The 21141-nt window shown below is 42.1% G+C and overlaps 3 protein-coding genes across 5 annotated transcripts in view; 2 read left to right on the top strand and 1 right to left on the bottom strand.

Annotated features, from left to right (window-relative positions):
- The first annotated feature begins 3912 nt into the window (after positions 1-3912).
- dpy30 (dpy-30 histone methyltransferase complex regulatory subunit) lies at positions 3913-7838 on the top strand. Its single transcript, XM_044344006.1, has 5 exons — positions 3913-3982; positions 5489-5529; positions 7029-7076; positions 7177-7319; positions 7660-7838. Exons 1-5 carry the CDS (start codon positions 3973-3975, stop codon positions 7730-7732), a joined length of 315 nt encoding a protein of 104 aa, XP_044199941.1. The 5' UTR covers positions 3913-3972; the 3' UTR covers positions 7733-7838.
- A 206-nt stretch (positions 7839-8044) lies between these two features.
- On the bottom strand, positions 8045-14400 carry psen2 (presenilin 2). Of its 2 annotated transcripts, none has more exons than XM_044343971.1 (11): positions 14301-14400; positions 12949-13104; positions 12645-12877; positions 12419-12560; positions 11859-11926; positions 11467-11687; positions 11116-11214; positions 10223-10288; positions 9977-10063; positions 9734-9849; positions 8045-9221 (listed from the first exon to the last, which is right to left on the bottom strand). In XM_044343971.1, exons 2-11 carry the CDS (start codon positions 13081-13083, stop codon positions 9066-9068), a joined length of 1323 nt encoding a protein of 440 aa, XP_044199906.1. In that variant the 5' UTR covers positions 13084-13104; positions 14301-14400; the 3' UTR covers positions 8045-9065. The 2 variants fall into 2 exon arrangements, with proteins under 2 accessions (XP_044199906.1, XP_044199918.1); XM_044343983.1 differs by having other exon boundaries at positions 12645-12874.
- Positions 14401-15310: 910 nt separating this feature from the next.
- Positions 15311-21141, top strand: part of LOC122975496 (spastin-like) — a 13248-nt gene continuing 7417 nt past the window's right edge. Inside the window, exons 1-6 of one of the 2 annotated variants that reach the window (XM_044343952.1) lie at positions 15311-15709; positions 16761-16844; positions 17832-17915; positions 18041-18106; positions 18988-19157; positions 19436-19575. In XM_044343952.1, coding sequence (XP_044199887.1) covers positions 15415-15709; positions 16761-16844; positions 17832-17915; positions 18041-18106; positions 18988-19157; positions 19436-19575 — 839 coding nt within the window. In that variant the 5' untranslated portion in view covers positions 15311-15414. The remainder of the gene's footprint in view (positions 15710-16760; positions 16845-17831; positions 17916-18040; positions 18107-18987; positions 19158-19435; positions 19576-21141) is intronic. The other variant, XM_044343960.1, reaches the window with a different exon arrangement.

Below are 21141 nucleotides of genomic sequence, written 5' to 3'. Positions count from 1 at the left end.
CAGGTATTTAACAGTAAATTCTTCAGACATTTTACAGAGAAGGTCTTGGAATTTGGTACAAATTGTAAGAAAAAAACCCCAGAAAATAGTGTTAAGTTGGTTAATAGTTGGTAAGTTGTTCATTTGCAAAGGTTATTTTCAGTGTGCAGTTTTGTGTATCAAAGGATTTTTTTAGTGTATTTCAGTAGAAGTAGCTGCTGTGTATCTGTTCAATCTCAGGGCGTTTCTCTGAAAGCTTTCTGTAAACAGGAAATGTGCTCATTATAGTTTTTAAGATGATATGCTGGTATAATTTGACACACTGAAAACTGAGTATTTTCTGTCAGTTACAGAATGAAGAATCCTACTAATTAAGAGTTCTTGTAAATTAATAACTATGTTGAAAGTCCAAACACAATAAATCAGCACTTATTGACTAAACCAACTTTTATCTTTTTCTTGTAATTTGTACCAAATTGCACCACGACTCCTAAAAACGAACCGTTAAATATCTGCAAATTTACTTATAAGCATTACCAAAAAATGTCACCTTTACCAATTTTAACACCTGAATGTTTTCTTCAGTCAGAGAGACTAATGACACACGAGATTAATGAGATTTATGTTCCTGTTACCGGAGGGTTTTTCAAAATAAAGTCTGTACAGATGCTGTGAAAACATTAACGTCTGATGAGTTCATGTGTTTCCTCTTCCTCTCCTGTAACTGTGTGTAGTGTGACGACCAGAATATTTATTAAAATGTTGAATGTGGGGTTTAGTTCACATGTTACTCTGAACACGGAGACTCGTTGTTGGTGCTGTTAATGTTTTAATATTATGTGTTTAAATTATATTTAAATGTATAAATATAAAAGTGTTTAAAGAAAAATGAGACGCAGAACTCTGATATTGAACGTTGAACTTTTGCAATCTAATAATTTTACTAAAACAACTTTTTTTTGTGTGAAATTGTACATTTATTTCATCTAAATGTTTTCATGTGTGATTTATTAAAAATAAAAAAGGAAACAATCAGAATCTGTTTATTATGCAGCAGATAAAGAAAGTGTCCCACAAACAACAAAATAGAACAAAAGTATTATTATTATTATTATTATTATTATTATTAAATAAACAAAGCTATATTAAAATTAAATGAAACATTTAAAATCAAACATACATGTCTGAATACATATGGGTGTTTTTCATTATTAAAAATAAAAAGATAGATATTAAAATATTTCACTGAACAGAGATATATTATTTAGATGTATCAGATTAATTAGATTAAATAGTTCGAATCTACGCGTTTTAATTGTCGTTCTTTTATTTTGACGTCGACCCTAAACAGGAAGCATGCTGAGGCTGAGCCTCCCGAAGCTCAGGGATGACAGTTATGTTTCATATGCAGAAGAATAATCATGTAGCTGTGTGGAGAATTAAGTTTATATACACACAGGAACAGCTGGAAGTCAACAGGTAGGCAGCAGCCCAGAGCAAGGACGAGTCAGATGAGCAGTATATGTTTATGGATGAGTTAATAATGAAGTTCTTAATGATGTTTGATGTCCTGCAGTGGCAGGAGTGAATTATAAGAAAAGTAGAGAGATCAGCACTGAGCTTGAATGTGTGGTTGATAAAGTGAGGTCATCACAGGGAAAGATCTCTGTAGTGCAACCTGGACGACAGCAGGAGGAAGAGACGCTGGAGGGAGAAAGTTGAGCTGTGCTGGAGGATTTTCAAGGCAAACACATACTTATTGTATTAAATGATGGCAGGCAGGCAAGTTTATTTGTGTAGCACATTTCAACAACAAGGCAGTTCAAAGTGCTTCACATAGAGCATAAAAGACGATTAAAAAGTGTTAAATTTGGAATTAAAAAGAAGCTAAAAAGGGAATAAGACATAAAACAAGAGAGTAAAAGTAACAGTGCAGTGTAAAATATTAACCCTTAATGTGGTTTAATGAAAGGCGGCAAACAGAAAAGTCTTCAGCTGTGATTTAAAAGAACTGAGAGTTGCAGCAGACCTGCAGTTTTCTGGGAGTTTGTTCCAGATATGTGGAGCATAAAAACTGAACGCTGCTTCTCCAGGTTTAGTTTTTACTCTGGGGGACAGACAGGTTCCAAGTCAGCTGGGCAGCAAAATCATAACTGGTAGGATGTGACTGGGGGAGCATTAATGATGATATACAGAGCAATCATAAGATCTGTACTTAATTATGGGACACTGTTCTAAATAAGCTGGATGTGTTGCAGGCTGAAGCACTTAGAATAAGTGGTCATCTGCCAAGTGTTCAGTGTTACACTGATGGCTCCAAGAATCTGAGCAATGGAAAAGCTGCAACAGAAATAAGAATTGCGCAATTACAGATACAACATGGAAAACAGATGTCAGCTCACATGGAAGTACAGTGGAATGAAAAAACTGATTAGGCAGCAAAAAGAGCCGTCAGCAGGAAGGAATTAGATCTGGAGGTACTGTATGAAACGGTTGAGTGTAAGAGCTTCATGCAAGGAATAGCAAAGTTCAATCAATCAATCAATCAATTTTTATTTATATAGCACCATATCACAACAGAAGTCATCTCAAGGCACTTTTCACATAGAGCAGGTCAAGACCGTACTCTTTAATTTACAGAGACCCAACAATTCCCCCATGAGCAGCACTTGGCGACAGCGGTAAGGAAAAACTCCCCTTTAACGGGTAGAAACCTCAAGCAGAACCCGGCTCTAGGTGGACGCCATCTGCTTTGACCGGTTGGGTTGAGAGAGAGAAAGAGAGAGGGAAAGGGGAAGGGGGGACAGAAGAACAACAATCAGAATAACAACAACAAGCACAAGCATCAATAGCCAGGGAAGGATGCCATCAGGACTGTGAAGGACCGCGAAGGTTCGGCCCGGGACTCAGGTTTTCCTGTGAGATGAGAAAGCACAAAAAAAACTCCGAGGAAGAAGCAAAGTTAGTGACATGCATTGATGTTACATGAATGCATACAGATGGAGAGGAGGAGGAGGAGAGAGGAGCTCAGTGCATCATGGGAAGTCCCCCAGCAGTCTAGGCCTATAGCAGCATAACTAAGGGCTGATCCAAGGCAAGCCTGGTCGGCCCTAACTATAAGCTTTATCAAAAAGGAAAGTTTTAAGCCTACTCTTAAACATAGAGAGGGTGTCTGCACCCCGGACCCAATCTGGAAGATGGTTCCACAGAAGTTATGGCAAAAAGAATGGGAGGATTTATTTTACAGTACAGAACATAAGAATGAGCAGCAGGGACAGTGTAGCGCAAAATTACTCTCGGTCAGTCATCTCTTTCAGTAAAATGGATACATCTTTTGAATGCCCTACCAACAGAAATACAAATACAAACTGATCTGAAAAACATTTAATGAAAAAGGTGAAACATCGGCTGAAACAAAACCAAACCTGCGATCATTGATCTGTGATCTGTGTCCATGTGCACATTCAGATAAACATACATGCACTGATACAGATTATGAATGTATGTACACGGACACACATGAAGATAAATGTTATGCACATAAATACATCATTGCCATGAATTAGGGAACATGTGTAAATGATTGTTATGTGATGTAAATACTGTGACTATTTATTATAAGCTTTATTTAATTAATGTACTTCTGGTAGTGATGTGTTATGACTATTTTGAGTAGAAAAGCCTATAAATAAAAGTCTATATGCAACACATCTGTTTCATGTTATTTTAACCTGTTACAATGTTTTTTTGCATCGTCCCTGATAAATAAATTAATTAGCTGTAATTAATTTCCTCCATCGCGCTGGACTTTACATGATTTAACTCATTTAATGCAGTTCTACTGTGGAGGGCAGCAACACGCCTCTGCTGCGTCTGGTCTGCCGCAGATATCACCAGAAGAAGAAGAACCGGAAGCATGCGCAGCGTTACGTACCGTTAAAACAGAATCGACGTCCGTACGTCAGACATCCTGCGTAAATATCCACAACAAACATGGCGGACGGTGAGTTAATTGTTGACCATTGATCGCGTTTTTCACAGTTTTTTGTTGTATTTTGTTTCCTTACTGCGTGTTTGCAGGTTGGTTTGGAGCTTTTAGGAACCTCGTTAACCCGCAGAGGTCAGTTTGAGCCGTAAATCCGGTTTATTTAGCGGCTACAGAGTGTTAATATGATGCTAAGCTAACAAGCTAACCGCTTACAGCAGCGCGACAGACGAGATTTTAGGAAATGTAACGTTTTTTAATTTCAAACAGAATAAACGAGTTAATGTTTCTGTAGAATCACCGAGAGACTTAAATAAAAAAAGAATATTTGTTTTATTAACACTTTGTGTTCGGGGCGCACAAATAAACTGATAAATAAACTTATTGATCAGAGAAGATTGAGCTGGAAGAAGCAGGCATCTTATCAGGTATTTTATTATATTTTGTAGCTGTAATATTTCTCCTCAGTGACGTTTATTAATTGAACAGAGCTCGGCTATCTCTCATAAAGTGTCTGTAAACCAAACTCTGTTCATAAATTAGTTTCTTTAGAGATTTCTTCCGTATCAATGTGTATAAAACTGAACTAAAGGTTTGTCAGATATCCGCGTGATCTGTTGGTGAAACACTGAACAACATGATATTTCATTTCAGTTAAATCTTCAGCTCCATAAACAGTCTCTTTTATACCAAAACTGCTCATTAATCAGCCAGTTTACAGCCTGTTTAGTTCATCCAGATTCTGTAAGAAGCAGTCAGTATAATAAACACAGAGACATCACATCAGCTCAGAGTACTGACGGCTCTGTGGATGAAGGACGTTATGGCGCCTCCAACTGTCTGAGTAGAGGACGGCAGCTCTCTACTCTTCAGTTGAATCAGGTTCTTCTTCTTCTTCTTCTCACTTCTACAGTTGAAGTTGCTGTGAGCATTTCTTTAAAAATCTACTCAGTTCACCTGGAAGACGAGAACTGTTTCCGAGATATTTAAAGTTTACTTTCAGACACTGAAACTGGTGCCGTTTTTCAGATCTGGTTTTGTACAGATAATTAATTAATTTGTCTTTGCCACAGTTATTTCTAGCTGATGTTTGGAGAGTCTTAATGTGGTTAGTTAAAACTACTCCCAAATCAGCTGTCAACTACTTGAGTGATCAATAATTGATGATGACCAATTTCACCTTTCTGCACTTAGTTCAAAAAACAGAAGTGACAGTCTACAAAACAGTCTAAACTTAAAGTCCATGTCGTAGCTTTTCTGGACCTTTCGATCACATCACCAGATCTTCTTCAGCAGATGGAAGTTACCTCGTTTTCATGAAGAATGTAAATTTCCATTTTTTTGAGCACTTAAACAACTATTCATCTTTGTTTCTTTCTGAGTTACAAGAAGCAAAGTTTATCTTTTTAAAAGTTAATTCTTGACCTTTTGAAATGTTCTGTCGCTGTTCTGGTCTTCATACTTTACTAAAAACAATGTGAAACCAGCAGGAATAAAACTCTAAATACACCGTCTGTCTTCCAGATCACACAGATGCAGACCAGTCGATGGAGGGACACACTCCTGTAAGTATAACACTGCACTGTCATTAAAGGGCTAATATTTAAATACAAACTGTTAGCCTAGCTTAGCATAAAGACAGTAAGCAGAGGGAAACTGTTAGCCTAGCTTAGCATAAAGACTGGAAGCAGGGGGAAACTGTTAGCCTAGCTTAGCATAAAGACTGTAAGCATGGGGAAACTGTTAGCCTAGCTTAGCATAAAGACTGTAAGCAGAGGGAAACTGTTAGCCTAGCTTAGCATAAAGATTGGAAGCAGAGGGAAACTGCTAGCCTAGCTTAGCATAAAGACTGGAAGCAGAGGGAAACTGTTAGCCTTGCTTAGCATAAAGACTAAGCAGAGGGAAACTGCTAGCCTAGCTTAGCATAAAGACTGGAAGCAGAGGGAAACTGTTAGTCTAGCTTAGCATAAAGACTGGAAGCAGAGGGAAACTGTTAGCCTAGCTTAGCATAAAGACTGGAAGCAGGGGGAAACTGTTAGCCTAGCTTAGCATAAAGATTGGAAGCAGAGGGAAACTGCTAGCCTAGCTTAGCATAAAGACTGGAAGCAGGGGGAAACTGTTAGCCTAGCTTAGCATAAAGACTGGAAGCAGAGGGAAACTGTTAGCCTAGCTTAGCATAAAGACTGGAAGCAGAGGGAAACTGTTAGCCTAGCTTAGCATAAAGACTGTAAGCAGAGGGAAACTGTTAGCCTAGCTTAGCATAAAGACTGGAAGCAGAGGGAAACTGTTAGCCTAGCTTAGCATAAAGACTGGAAGCAGAGGGAAACTTAGCCTAGCTTAGCATAAAGACTGGAAGCAAAGGGAAACTGTTAGCCTAGCTTAGCATAAAGACTGGAAGCAGAGGGAAACTGTTAGCCTAGCTTAGCATAAAGACTGGAAGCAGAGGGAAACTGTTAGCCTAGCTTAGCATAAAGACTGGAAGCAGAGGGAAACTGTTAGCCTAGCTTAGCATAAAGACTGGAAGCAGAGGGAAACTGTTAGCCTAGCTTAGCATAAAGACTGTAAGCAGAGGGAAACTGTTAGCCTGTTAGTTGGTCATTTCAGCCGTATTTTAAACAATCAAGTCAAATATTGCTTCCAGCTTATCGATGGTGTTTTTCTTCCAGTAAACTGAAACTCTTCATGTTTTGGACGCATAAAACGTTTAATGAAAAAACTTTGAGCTCTCAGACACTGGTGAACATTTTTCACTGTTTTCTGATGTTTCTCAGTTAGAGCTGCAACTAACCATTACTTTCATTATGGATTCATCTGCAGATTATTGTTTTGATTAAACGTTTGATTTGTTAATGTCAGTAAAAATTGAAAAATTATTATATTGTTTTCTTATGTCTTGTTTTGTCCGACCAACAGTCCAAAATCCCAAAATATTCAGTTTACTGTCAGTAAAAGCATCAAATCATCACATTTTAGAAGCTGAAACAGCAAATTTATGGCGTTTAATTTAATTGCAGCTTTACTCTGTAACGATCGTTCTGTGTTGTAAACATGAATCTTCCTGCAGGTGTCTGAAAACCCTCACGGAGAGTACGGCCTGACAGACAACATCCAGGTAACACACACACACACACACACACACACACATACACACACAGTCACAAACACTCTGTAAACTCAGACTCCCAGCATGCTCTGCTGCTGCTGCTCCTCAGAGGACGGTGGAGAACGAGAAGGCGGGTGCAGAGAAGATCTCCAAGCAGAAGGTGGACCTGCAGGCGCTGCCAACCCGGGCCTACCTGGACCAGACGGTGGTCCCGATCCTGCTGCAGGGTCTGTCGGTTCTCGCCAAGGAGAGGTAAAGCCGCAACTATCGATTATCTTCATTATTGATTCCTCTGCTGATTATTTTCACTCTGACACAAGTAACGACATCTTGGTATTTTTATTCTAAAACTTTTCTCTGTGAGGTTTGTTTGTTCAAGTCGGATTCACTGTAGGGGTCCAGCATTCAGACCTGGACCAGTTTTTCCTTTAATTTATGACCCGTTTATATGTTGTGTATAATATGTATAGACTACTGTTCCTACTGTGAGTTTCCCTCCGGATATCTGACTGTCTCTGCTGTTTCCTTCGTCTTTCTGCTGCAGTTTGTTGATCAGATGTTGTTTTTTTTTTTTGTTTGTTTTTCCTTTCAGACCTCCGAACCCCATCGAGTATCTGGCAGCGTTCCTGCTGAAGAACAAATCCCAGTTCGACGAGAGAAATTAAAACGCTGCATTAGAATCATTTCATACAGTAGAAACTTGTTTGTTAATGAACTGCGACACTGTTTTTTTTTTAATAATCCAGAATAAACATGTTGACATGAAAAGAACCGTCTCTGTTTTAGATTCTTTTTCTCTCAGAGAGGCGGATGTTCAGATGAACATCAGCACAGAGCATGTGGTTAGCTTAGCTTAGCATAAAGACTGGAAGCGAAGGGAAACTGCTAGCCTAGCTTAGCATAAAGACTGGAAGCGAAGGGAAACTGCTAGCCTGGCTCCGTCCAAAGCTTAGAAATAAATCTTCAAACATACAAAACAAGTTTTTAATAGAATTTTAATTTCTTCAGCTCATTACATAAGTTTTACTTTAGTGCACAGTACAATGAAATAAAACAATCTCTTCGACATGTACTCAGTTACAAAATCAAACACTACGCCTGAATCTACAAAATATATATATATAAAGACCCCCCCCCCACTCCTGTCAGACAGTGTTTTAAATAAAGTTTATTGTTTGAATGCTGCAGAGGATGGAGAGGAACTGTTTGGGAAAGTAGCGTAGCTTAGCACAAAGAGTGGAAGCGATGGGGGGGGGGGGGGGGGGGGGGACTAGCGTCATCAAAAGATCCGACAGGTCTGATTTACATGATGTGTGTTGAACAGGAGCAGAAATAAAAGACTTTGAGGTTTTAGCAGCAGCTCAATGAAAGAAAACGGTAAAGTTCAGCATCCACATGGACACACTGAAGCTGATTACCTGTTATGTTTGTATTTATGTTTTAAATCAGGAAAGTTTACATGTGAACTGAATGTGTTGAAGGGAGTTCTGCAACACTTGTATCCCCTGAATGTGTTCATGGACAAAATCCACCTTAAAAACAATAAAAACACACAAAAAGCAAGTTTCATTTGTCTGTTAAAAGATCAAATTGTTTCTTGGTTTAAATGTTAATTGTTGTTTCACTGAGGCGACGCTGATGTTACTGATTTTGTAAAACTTTTCATTTTAATGTCGAGGATTAAAAACAGGAATGTTTGGGGGCATGTTTGTTTTGATTGACGGCAGAATTTAAGGCGGATCTTTCCTTTAAACCACCTGCTGGCAGGTGAGGTGATGTTTGTACCTGAAACACACCTGAGCACAAACACCCAGGTAATCAGCTGACACCCACGCCAGCTTCCTCTGTCTGCATGACGTCTTTTACAGACCGGGTAGAAGTCGGGCGCAGGAAGTAAGTCTTTGTGCGTGACATCAACAGAAGGCGTCCTGCGGGTGACGAAGGTAAAAACAAGGAGGACAAGGTGCAGGAGGCGGGCGAGGTGGGCGGGGCTTTGTCTCAGATGTAAAACTGGTGAGCAGCCAGGTTGTCCATGAAGGGCTGAACCAGGAAGTCTGTGGAGAAGTAGAAGACGAGGCCGAAGGTGATGGAGATCGGCAGCGCCGGCAGAGCTTTCTTAAAGATGGCGAGCAGCAGCAGAGTCAGGCACAGACCCTGAAACAGCACAGGTACAGGACAGGTGTGATACAGGTACAGGACAGGTGTGATACAGGTGTGATACAGGTACAGGACAGGTGTGATACAGGTGTGATACAGGTACAGGACAGGTATGAAACAGGTGTGATACAGGTACAGGTACTTTCAGTACTGACAGAGAGATGCTGGTTAGGGAGTTGCTGTGGATTAAAGTCCTGGTCCTGGTCTAGATTTTAAGGCAGGACTGCAGGAAGTTTCTTTGGAATCTGAGGAGTCTGGTGTAGATTTTGTGGAATTGCTGTTTAGATTTTAGGAATTTTCTTCATAATTTGGTGAACTGCTGATGTGGATTTACATCCATGTAGATTTTTGGGAGTTTGTGTCAATTTAGGAAACCATATTTGGGAAAACTGGTGTAGATTTCAGGAAGTTTCATCATGGTGTTTTGGGGAGCTGCTGATGAAGATGTTAAGTGGTGGCAGATTATCGGGAGCAGCTCTGACACAACTTCACCTCAAACTACAACTTACGATAAGAATGGCGACGAAGCAGGCGAGCGTCGTGTTCCAGTCGCCGCCGGTCGCTGCAGCTTTTCCAACCAGAACGCTGTAGAAGATGAAATCCCCGAGGCCCAGCTTGACCCCGCCTACACGCCAAAACACCAAAACACACTTCCTGAGTCGTGTTTACATCCAAAAACAACATAAACATCATCATCATCATCATCATCATCAAAACACGTGAAGCGCAGCCGTCAGCTGATTGAAACTCACGGTCCTCCTCCAGCTCCTCTTCTGGAAACGACTGTGGCCGTCGGCTCTCAGGCTCCGCCCCCCTGCTGCTGTGCTCCGCCTCCTCGTCTGAAAAACAAAATGGCGTCAACACGAAAATAAACATCTGGACATTTTACAAAGAGGCAGATAAATATAGTAAAGTTTAATTATTTAATTCAGCATCAATGATTTTTAACATGAATGCAAACTTAATTAATTTATTTAATCAGTTTATTTATGTCGGACCTGTTTCGTGTCCTGACTGCTGTCCGTCCGTCGGGCTCGCCATTCCCACCGTCCACATCATGGCAGCTGAACACAAAACGATAATAAAACAAACATCACGTGTTGAAAACGTTACTATTTCATGTTTTAAATGTTTTCCGGGTTTAACAAATTCTTAAATTTGTTCAATTTTTAATAATTTATCTTATAAAATCGTTGCGAAACTAAAGTCTCGTCCAGTCAGAATCATCTGCAGTTTGTTTTGATTCATCTACTGAAGGAGGAGCAGGATTTATGACATCACAACTAGTCTGGAGCCAATCGTGGTCCAGTATGTAACGTACACAGTGTGATGTCAGAGGAAACATCTGGTGTCCAGTGGGGGAAAAACTATAGAAAGCATCAATATTTACAGTTTCTGGATGGATGGAGGACGGTTAACAGACGTCTAACTGTATGAACGATCTAAGGATAAGGATCGAAACATTACAGGTGTTTATCATCATTTCTATCAATAACATTGTGCTCATTAAGACAATAAACCAGATCTGGAAACATGGTGACATCACAGTGACATCACAGTGACATCACCATCAGGTCAGTCATAGATATGGAAGAGAAAATGAAGGTGAACATTTCATTTCATTATTATAGATTATATATTATTATTATAGATCAGAAATCAGCTCCACCTTCATACATTAACATTATAAACATGCTGCTCACATCAATTAATCAGTTTTAATACTCAAATAATACATATACAGGTTTGATTAATACAACCATCTAAATGGAGCCATTCTGAATGATGAATACTTTTACTGTAATACTTTTAACTACATTTTGCTGCCAGTACTTGTGTACTTTTACTTGTGATGGGAGTATTTTAACATTGTGGTTCTGCAGATACTCACAGGAGTAGATGAGGGCGGGGAAGATGGGCTCGTTGCGTTCCTGAGCCGTCTCCACCAACATCCTGAGAGGACCTTTAGGAGACAGGACGGCCACCAGGTCTGCAACGACACCACAAACAACCAGAGCAAAGCATGATGGGAAGGCTGAAAGTCACATCGTTGGACACACATTGTATCTGAGTCCTCGTTTCCCTGAATCCCCGTTATGGAGATACCGTAACTACGGTTACAGACTGGATACAGGACTTGTTATGGTGGTAAATGGAAACTGGGGACCTCTGGAGTTCAACAGGGATCTGTACTGGGCCCTGTACTCTTTGTTGAACCCTGCCGCTGACGGCGTCGACTCACCGTAGACAGAGATGGCTCCCAGGATGACCCAGGCCGACCACTCGGGCAGGTACTTGATGAAGACGAGGGCCATGAGGGCGCTGATGAGGATCAGGTAGGCCTGCTGTAGCTGCAGGGGGCCCTTCCAGTGGATGCAGACCATCCCCACCGCCCCGAAGTTCCAGATGATCACGCCCACAGTCGGGTAGTCCACCGCCAGGTTGTACGTCTTAAACACTTCACTGGGACACAGAAGAAGATGCGCCATGATGCACCTGAACTGTCAACTTTCAAAAACTGAACTTTCATACTTCAGCTTCAACAGGATGTTATTTACTGTTTTCTGTGGACGTGGTGTAAATAAAGTTTTTACATCAAATAAAACAGCGACAGACGCCGAGAGCTGAACTCACCCGAGATACATGAAGCTGAACCAGAAGAGCAGCATGAGGGAAGACAGGATGAGCCAGCCGTGGATGAACTGAACACAAACACATTAAACCAACATCACAGGAGACAAGAGACAAGAGACAAGAGACAAGAGACAAGAGACGGCGCCCTCTATCAGCAGGAGGTTCAACTGCAGCTACACACAAAGTCAGCAGCATGTAAACATGTCTAAACTATATTTACTCCATGTTGTGGACTCATTTCCCCCAAATATTCACATTTGTATGACAGTTTGCTTCTACTTTAAAGGATTTTCTTTCTCAAATTTACTTTGATTCAGTTTGTAAAGCAATAAAACTGTAAAACAGTTCACTTCCTGTCTTCGTCTTCATAGCAACGGCAGCTGAGACTCATGGGCAGTCTCTCCAGGAAACTGTGATTTTGGACTAATTGATGCAATTTCTTGTTGTGGTAACGTTACGTCAGAGCAGCGTGCATGAAGCGACTACATACTTACATACATGACTCTTCATTAGTAGTAGTTTAAAAACAAAAATCATTTGTGTGAGGAGGCGGCGCTGACCTTGTAGCAGCGGTACTTGTAGAGAACGACCAGGAAGATGGTCATGACCACGATGACGCTGATCATGATGATGGTGTTGAGGACGGAGTTGAGGAGCCGGCGGCCGACAGACGCGGTGTTCTCGGTGAACGGCGTGTAAATTCTGCGGGGGGACAAAAACACATCAGCATTAGCGGCAAAGCGGAGGACGAGAGATGGTGAGGCGGCGGGCTGAACGTGGACCTACAGCTGCTGGTCCGTCTTCTCGGTGTAGAAGCTGACCGACTTGATGGTGGCGACCACCACCGCCATGCAGAGGGTGACGGGGATGAACAGCATGATGACGTGTTTGGCTCCGTACTTCAGAGTCAGCTCTTCCTCGTCTGCGTCCACCTCCTGGTCCGAGCCGCCGCCACCGCCGCCGCCGCCGCTGCTGTCGCCGTCCACAGCAGCCGGAGCCGCCCTCCTGGTCGGTCCCTGCTGGACCAACAGAGAAATGTCTGTTAAACTTGAACTCATTTGTAAAGATTAACAGGTAAAAGGATCTTTACCCTTTTGGACGGGGTGTCGTTGGCGTTTTCGGGGTCGGCATTTTGTCTGTAGGACGGCAACACCGGATTCTCAGACTGAACCAACGCCGTCCTCTCGGTGTAGAAGTCGTCATCGGTGTCCGAGGCGTTGTCCATGGCTGCTGCACACGGCGTCGACTGCAAATAACCAGCAGAGCTGTTAAGACTCCCGGCGAGCAGCTGGACGGTTATTATCAGTTAATAGTTCAGTAACCGTTCAAAACGTGCCTGTTCAGAACGGGCATTTATACAGACGGGTGACATTAAAGGAAAAACTGGTCCAGGTCTGAGTGCTGGACCCCTACAGTGGGGGGCTGCTAATCAATACAAAGTAGTTGTGAGTGATCAGCTTTATCCTGTGCTGAAACATGTCTATCCTGATGGGAGTGGTCTCTTCTAGGATGACAATGAATGGTTTGATGAGTATTAAATGTTATGACCTTCACAGTCACCAGATCTCAATCCAGCTGATGTGTTAGACAGCGCTCTGCACCATCATCATCATCATCACAACACCACATGAGGAAGATCTTTATGAACAATGATGAAGAGTTCAGAGACTGTAGGATCGATAACGAGGCTAGTTTCTCTACATCCAGACAGGAGACCAGTAGGAGGAAGCTTCCTGAAGCTGACCAATCAGAACAGAGTGGGCTCATCAGGAGGCGGGGCCTTAAAGAGACAGGAACTAAAACGGCCTGTTTCAGACAGAGGCTGAACTGAGGGGCTGCATAAAGGACCAGTAGAAGATAAATAAGGAGTTTTTAACTGGAAATCATGCAAAGATATTCCAGTAGAGCCCCAGAGGTTAGCAACACTGGGTTAGCCTGACCTGAAGATGCTAAACAGAGAAACTTTCCAGAGTTTTTCAGAATTTAGCAGAATGAAAAACGCCTTCAGGCCCCAAAAATGACTGAATCCACTCCAGCAGAGACTCTGAACCTTCATCAATAAAATCCTTATAAACCCTTAAAAACTCTTGATATCAACTTTCACTTTTCAAATGGATTCTTTTCTTCTGATTTGATGGAGACGTTAATGACACTGATCACATAACGTGACGTCATTATTTTTCATCGGAAATCTGGAAAAACTCGAGTGATTAAGTGTAAAAAAATCAAAGATGTGACATTTAAATCAAACCAACTCTCACTGAAACTGAAAACTGAATCATTCATAAAGTGTCTCGGTGTTTAATCATCTGACTGATGTTTAATCTTCAGGAGTTTTGTTTCTGTCTGATAAACTCTAAAAGAAAATAAATGTGAATCCGACTAAAAGACGTTTAAAACGAACTGTTAGCTTCAGATAAACACATTAAAATGAACGTTTACCTTAATTTAAGACGCAGAAAACAGAAAAAAAAATGAGCAGCTCTCAAAGTAAACACCGACGGACAACCCGGAAGACAGCAATCAGCTGACCAACCCTCCACGTGACCACCGACAACATCACGACATCACGTGGTGTCCCTGCGCTTATTCGTTCTATGTCACATATAGATTAAAAATGTAAAAAGAAACATAGATATTTACATGTATAAACCCTGTGACAAATAAATGAATCCATAAACAAATTAAACAACATAATGTTTAGTTATTTACATTTATTCTGCATGAAAGAAACAAAGTAGACTTTTATGAATCACATATTTTGATGTGACTAACTAGAACTAACTAATGAAATATATACAGTAAATACAAAATACTGTACTCTCCCTTATTAGATTTTATTGCGTTTTGTTTGTTTATTTATTCAGTTTTATCTGTCTGTGTGTCGTTTATATTAATTTCTAAAGTTCATGAGATAATATTAATGTATTGTGTTCGTTTTGTTGTTAACATCCTGAAACTATTTTCATTGTTACTATAATAAAACACTGACAAGAAGTTTATTAACGTTACATTCATGGCTGATTATCTTTACTGTGAACTGTTTGAGTTTTCAAGATTATCTTATAATTATCTGAGTTAAGTTTCATATCCATGAGTTTAAGTTTGCTTCTTAGTTTTTCATGAAGAATGTGACAGTTTACAGACATCAGATCTGCACTAATAAGAAGGCTGTAAAACCTGTTAATGAGTGTTTCAATGTCTTTATTTAACTATTCAGTTGTTTTATATATTCATTTTTTAATTTTTATTTAATTCTCTTCTATTTCTAATGTGTTTGTTCAAATGCTCTTTCATATATTCAATGAAAAAAGTCATGAGATGAAACCGCTGTCGGACATTTTGTGTCTCGTCAATGTTTTTAGGATTATATATATATAAATATTAGGATTATTATATATTTCTGGATGTTTTATTGTTCTGCGGTGACTGTCCGGTCCAGCAGGCGGCGTTTTGTTCTTTATTGAATTGTAAACACGAAGAAGAGTCTGTTTGAAGCAGCAACGCGGCGGCGGTTTGAACGGAACCGGACCGGGATGCTGTGACATGGCCTCGGATGGGTCTCTGCGGGAGAAGCGGCAGGAGGAACCCGCCGGACGGATCCGCCTCCGGTGACCGTGTCTGTACCGGGAAGCTGGCCGGGCTGCTGCGGGCCGTGCTGTCCCTGGTCCGGTCGCTGCTCTGCTGGCTGTGGAGCCGCACCGGAGCCGCGGTGACAACCGAGACCCGAACCTCTGACGGCGGCGGCGGCGGCGGCGGGAGCCCGGAGCGAGGCGAGCGGGTCAGGAGCCACCACAGGCGGGCCTTCGAGTTCATCGCTGCGGCGCTGAAGATCGACGAGGACGAGCGAGGTTGTTTTCTTCCTGACTGTATTGTACCAAACTCCGGTAGAAAATCCGTCATTTTAACGGTGTTGAGCTGACTGAACATGAACTCAGATTTTTGCAAACTTCATAAAATAACCGCTGCTTGGTGTATAAGATGCTCGCCGAGCAGGTTAAATGACCTCAGTGGTTGTTGTTTATGTGCTTTCAGTTCAGTTCTGACAGTTTTGTGTATTTCTTGTCGAAATAAATGAAATCAGAAGATGTTTAAATGTAGTTTAGTGCGAGAAGATTGAGGTCAGCAGCTCTCTAACTTTACACAACCTCATCAGGGGAGTCATTGCCCTGCAGCAGCTCTTTCTGTTGTTATTGATTGATTATTGATCAGTTGAGGCAGCAGTATGTATGGCCAGAGAGGAGACGAGACAGAGAACAACAATCCTTTCATTACTGATTCATCTATAACTAATTATTTTCTCATTATCGTCCACATCAAGTTTCCAGAGAAGCAGGAAATCTTCCCATTGAAGAAGCTGCAACCAGCAGTTGTTTCATCAATAATGTACAAATATTAGGATTTTCTATTTTTTATCACATTCAAATTTGGTAAAGTTGAGTCAGTATATTTTAAAGCAGCAGTTATAGTTAGTTTCCAGAGAGACACATGCAGCTGAAGGTCAGTTAGATGTGACAGCAGATCAATAGTCTAATCAATATTCCTCTGACTCACTGAATCAAACCTCATTTGGGAACATTTGGGAACTGCTTTGCTTGTCTATGGCATAATGTTTGTCCATTTTCCACCTGAATGACGTCAGTTACCACCACACCAAACGCCACGATTGGTCCAAACCACAATGATTTGAACGTTTATGCAGAAAAGTTGCTTTTATATTCTGGAGGTTTCTTGAATTTGGCAGAGTCACAGTTTCCTGCTGGAGGAAGTGATTTATAGAGACCAACAACCCACTGAAAGATACTGAAAATATGGGGCAGAAACTCTCCTAAAAAGTCTCCACATGAAAGTTAGTTTTGGATGATGTCAGAGTGAGTGTCTCATTGGCTGATGTGTTGCCAGGTGACAAGCAGCAGGCGGTGGGCTGGTACCAGCGAGGGATCAGCGAGCTGGAGGAAGGCGTCGCCATCCAGATGTCAGGCAGCGGTGAGTCAACAGCTGACGTCACAAAGCAAACACACATATATACTCTGTTGTGGTACCTTTCATTGGCAGAGCGCAGTGGGCGGGAGGGGAATGTAGACCTGAATGAGGGAGTTCAGGTAGGTGGTAGCCGTTTTTGTAAGTGTCAGGGTTTTGAATTTGATGCGGGCAGCCACTGGGAGCCAGTAGAGGGATATCAACAGTGGGGTGATGTGCTGTTTTGGGCTGATTGAAGACCAGATGCACCGCCCCGTTCTGGATCATCTGCAGAGGTTTAAGCACGCATGTAGGGAGGCCTGCCAGTAAGGAGTTGCAGTAGTCAATGCATGATATTACAAGAGCCTGAACCAGGAGTTGTGCTGCAACTACATCAGGAAGATGTTGTACAGGGCGAATCAACACGATCATGTGACTGAGGCCATGTGAACATTAAAGGTTAGTTGGTCATCAATCATGACGCCCAAGTTACGGGCAGATTTTGTGGGCATGAGTTGGGTTGATTCGAGCTGGATGCTGATGTTTTGTTGTATGGAGGGACTGGCTGGCATGACCAGGAGCTCGGTCTTAGAGAGGTTAAGCTGAAGGTGGCGTTCTTTCATCCATGCTGATATATATCGGCAAGGCATGAAGAGATCTGAGTCGAGACTGTGTGGTCTTCCGGGGGGAATGACGGGAAGAGCGGCGTGTCGTCAGCATAGTGGTGGATTACAAAAACAGAAACCTGAGTGATAACATGTTGGTACATAATTCATTTGTATTTTATGGCTTTTAGTTGATTTTAAATCTTGTTGTGTTTTTATTGTAAAGCATTTTGTAACTGTGTCTTTAAATGATACTATTTAAATAAAGTTTATTATAATCACCTGTGAACATGTATTGAAGAGCTTTGATAATATTGTAGCCGGCTGGAACTGTGCTTCTGTTTGTTTTGTGTTTTGTGATCAATGATTCTGCTGCTCAAAGTGAAATTCAGCTTTGGCTGTTTTCCAGGAGAGAAATATGAACGAGACAGACGTCTGCAGAACAAGATGATGACCAACCTGATGATGACGAGGGAGCGTCTGCAGTCTCTCGGTAGCTGCTTTCTCATCTTCATCTAGTCTTTGTGTTTCCTTGAATCTGTTTGATTTTGTGTTTTTAACTTTTATCTTTTCTTGAGTTCATCTTTGTTCTTGTTGTTGTTGTTGTTGTTGTTGTAGTGGAGGTGCTCTCAGGGTCCGGAGCTCAGACTGACCCCGCCTACCGACCTGCCCACCTGCGCTCAGGTACGTCCTGCAGGGAGTGAGAGTGTCTTACACATGTGATCAGAGTCCGACTGGATCCAGATGTCCTCCCTCACCTAAAAAAATCAGCGTTTCTCCAATGATGTTTGGCGAGCACCGGACTTCCTGGAGGGGCTGTTAGCCGAGCTGCTGCTAACGTTTGCCCAGTTTATTTCTCTGATAATGACCAAAAAACAACCTAAATTTATCATGACAATGTGGCTTAAAACTGAATAACTAATGCAAAAAATGAAAAAAGCAAACATTATCAAAGGTAGATATTTTACACATCTGTTATTATTATGATAAATATAGTTTATTATGTTCTTTTACATCGTCACTTCCATGTTCCAGTGGATTATGGGTAGTATGGATAGTGGAGTCTGCAGCATGAGAGGACTCTCTGGAGGTCTGCAGAAAGAACTGTGGGTTTGGACAGACATAGATTTCTGAAGTCAGACATCTGGATTCAGTATCGGCTGTAGACCTGTATCTGTGCAGCCCTGGTAGACCTGGATCTGAAGGAGTCAGAACCACTGACGAAAAAGCTGGTTTTGGTGTCATTCTTGGATGAAAGACGATGAATGAATGATGAGTTTTCTCTGTTTTACATCACTTTAAACTTCAGAGTTGTACATTTGTCTAATGAGATACTATTGAGGTTATATTGTGACTCTGTGAACGTCATGACTCATGATGATGTTGGTGATGAAGACCAGAGATGTTAAAAACAGAACTGCATGCATGTAACTAACAAACATGATTTGAGGCCTGTGACGTGACCTCAGGTAACCTCCTGAAGGGTCTCTGTGACCTCAAAGAGACGTTGTCAAGCGTCTTGACTAGCTAAACCTGTGTGTGTGTGTGTGCGTGCGTATGGTCAGCAGGTGGCGCTGTCTCCAGAAAGAAAGACTTTCCTCCGTCCAGCCGACCAAAGCTCCTCCCAAAGACGTCCTGCTCTTCATCATCATCATCCTCATCAGGCCTTCAGCGCTCGTCCAACCTGAGCTCACAGCGCCCGCACACACACACACACACTCACAGTGCCAGTAAGGTGAGCTGAAGTCTTTCTACATAAATAAATAATAATAATATTCTCTGGTTTCAGCTTCTCAAATGTGAGAATTTGCTGCTTTTTTTAATCCCATATTGATAATAAACTGAAGCAGGTCTGTTGTTGTTGTTGTTTATGACCTGAACTGAATGAAATAAAACATTGAGAACATAAAGTCCTGCATGTCCAACCTCATCGCTGACCCTCATCTATGGAGAGCTCTCACCGGTCAACACGTGTTCATGTGACTGCTGCTGTTCGGACTCTTCCTCCCGCAGGGTCGAACAGGTCGTCAACTCGGGGGGAAACTCGGCTCCCCGACGTCGACACCACCGCTGAAGAAGAAGAAAGACACAAAGAACCTGAAGAACGTGGACAAGAAGCTCGCCGACCTCATCCATAACGAGATTGTTGACAGGTAAGAGACGCGGCCAATCAGACGGAGCGTAGTATATCAGCTGTTTGTCTGAGTTACAGGCAGACACATTTTTAGTAAGTTTTTAGTCTTGTTTTTTATTGTTGTTGTGCAGAGTTACCATGGTTATGGGTATAATTTGTTTCATCAACTTTGACTCTCAACAAACAAAAAATAAAGTTCATCATTAAGCCAAACAGAGAAAGCTCTCAAAAATCACATGTATGTACATCTGTATGTGCTATATGTTGTATACATTATGTCTCATTAAAAAAAATAAAAATAAAAAAAACAGATAATCATCACATGATCACAAAATGAAGACTAACCCTAACCCTACCCTTAACCCTAATCCCTAACCCCTAACCCTACCCTTAACCCTACCCTTAACCCTAACCCCTAACCCCTAACCCTACCCTTAACCCTAACCCTAACCCCCTAACCCTAACCCTACCCTTAACCCTAACCCTAACCCTAACCCCTTAACCCCTAACCCTACCCTTAACCCTACCCTTAACCCTACCCTTAACCCTAATCCCTAACCCCTAACCCTACCCTTAACCCTAACCCCTAACCCTACCCTTAACCCTAACCTTAACCCCCTAATCCCTAACCCTACCCCTAACCCTAACCCCTAACCCTACCCTTAACCCTAACCCCTAACCTTAACCCCCTAACCCCTAACCCTACCCTTAACCCTAACCCCTAACCCTACCCTTAACCCTAACCCCTAACCCTAACCCCTAACCTTAACCCCCTAACCCCTAACCCTACCCTTAACCCTAACCCCTAACCTTAACCCCCTAACCCTACCCTTAACCCTAACCCCTAACCTTAACCCCCTAACCCCTAACCCTACCCTTAACCCTAACCCCTAACCCTACCCTTAACCCTAACCCCTAACCCTACCCTTAACCCTAACCCCTAACCTTAACCCCCTAACCCCTAACCCTACCCTTAACCCTAACCCCTAACCCTAACCCCTAACCTTAACCCCCTAACCCCTAACCCTACCCTTAACCCTAACCCCTAACCTTAACCCCCTAACCCTACCCTTAACCCTAATCCCTAACCCTAACCCCTAACCCTACCCTTAACCCTAATCCCTAACCCCTAACCCTACCCTTAACCCTAATCCCTAACCCCTAACCCTAACCCCCTAACCCCTAACCCTAACCCCTAACCCTACCCTTAACCCTAATCCCTAACCCCTAACCCTACCCTTAACCCTAATCCCTAACCCCTAACCCTACCCCTAACCCTAACCCCTAACCCTAACCCCTAACCTTAACCCCCTAACCCTACCCTTAACCCTACCCTAACCCCTAACCTTAACCCCCTAACCCCTAACCCTACCCTTAACCCTAACCCCTAACCTTAACCCCCTAACCCCTAACCCTACCCTTAACCCTAACCCCTAACCTTAACCCCCTAACCCTACCCTTAACCCTACCCTAACCCCTAACCTTAACCCTAACCCTAACTCCTAACCCCTAACCCTAACCCCTAACCTTAACCCCCTAACCCTACCCTTAACCCTACCCTAACCCCTAACCTTAACCCTAACCC

The sequence above is a fragment of the Thunnus albacares genome, chromosome 3 (assembly GCF_914725855.1).
Source record: "Thunnus albacares chromosome 3, fThuAlb1.1, whole genome shotgun sequence".
Taxonomy (NCBI): Eukaryota; Metazoa; Chordata; class Actinopteri; order Scombriformes; family Scombridae; genus Thunnus; species Thunnus albacares.
Note: the sequence above shows the minus strand (reverse complement) of the source record. Positions and strands in the feature narration are given on the sequence as shown.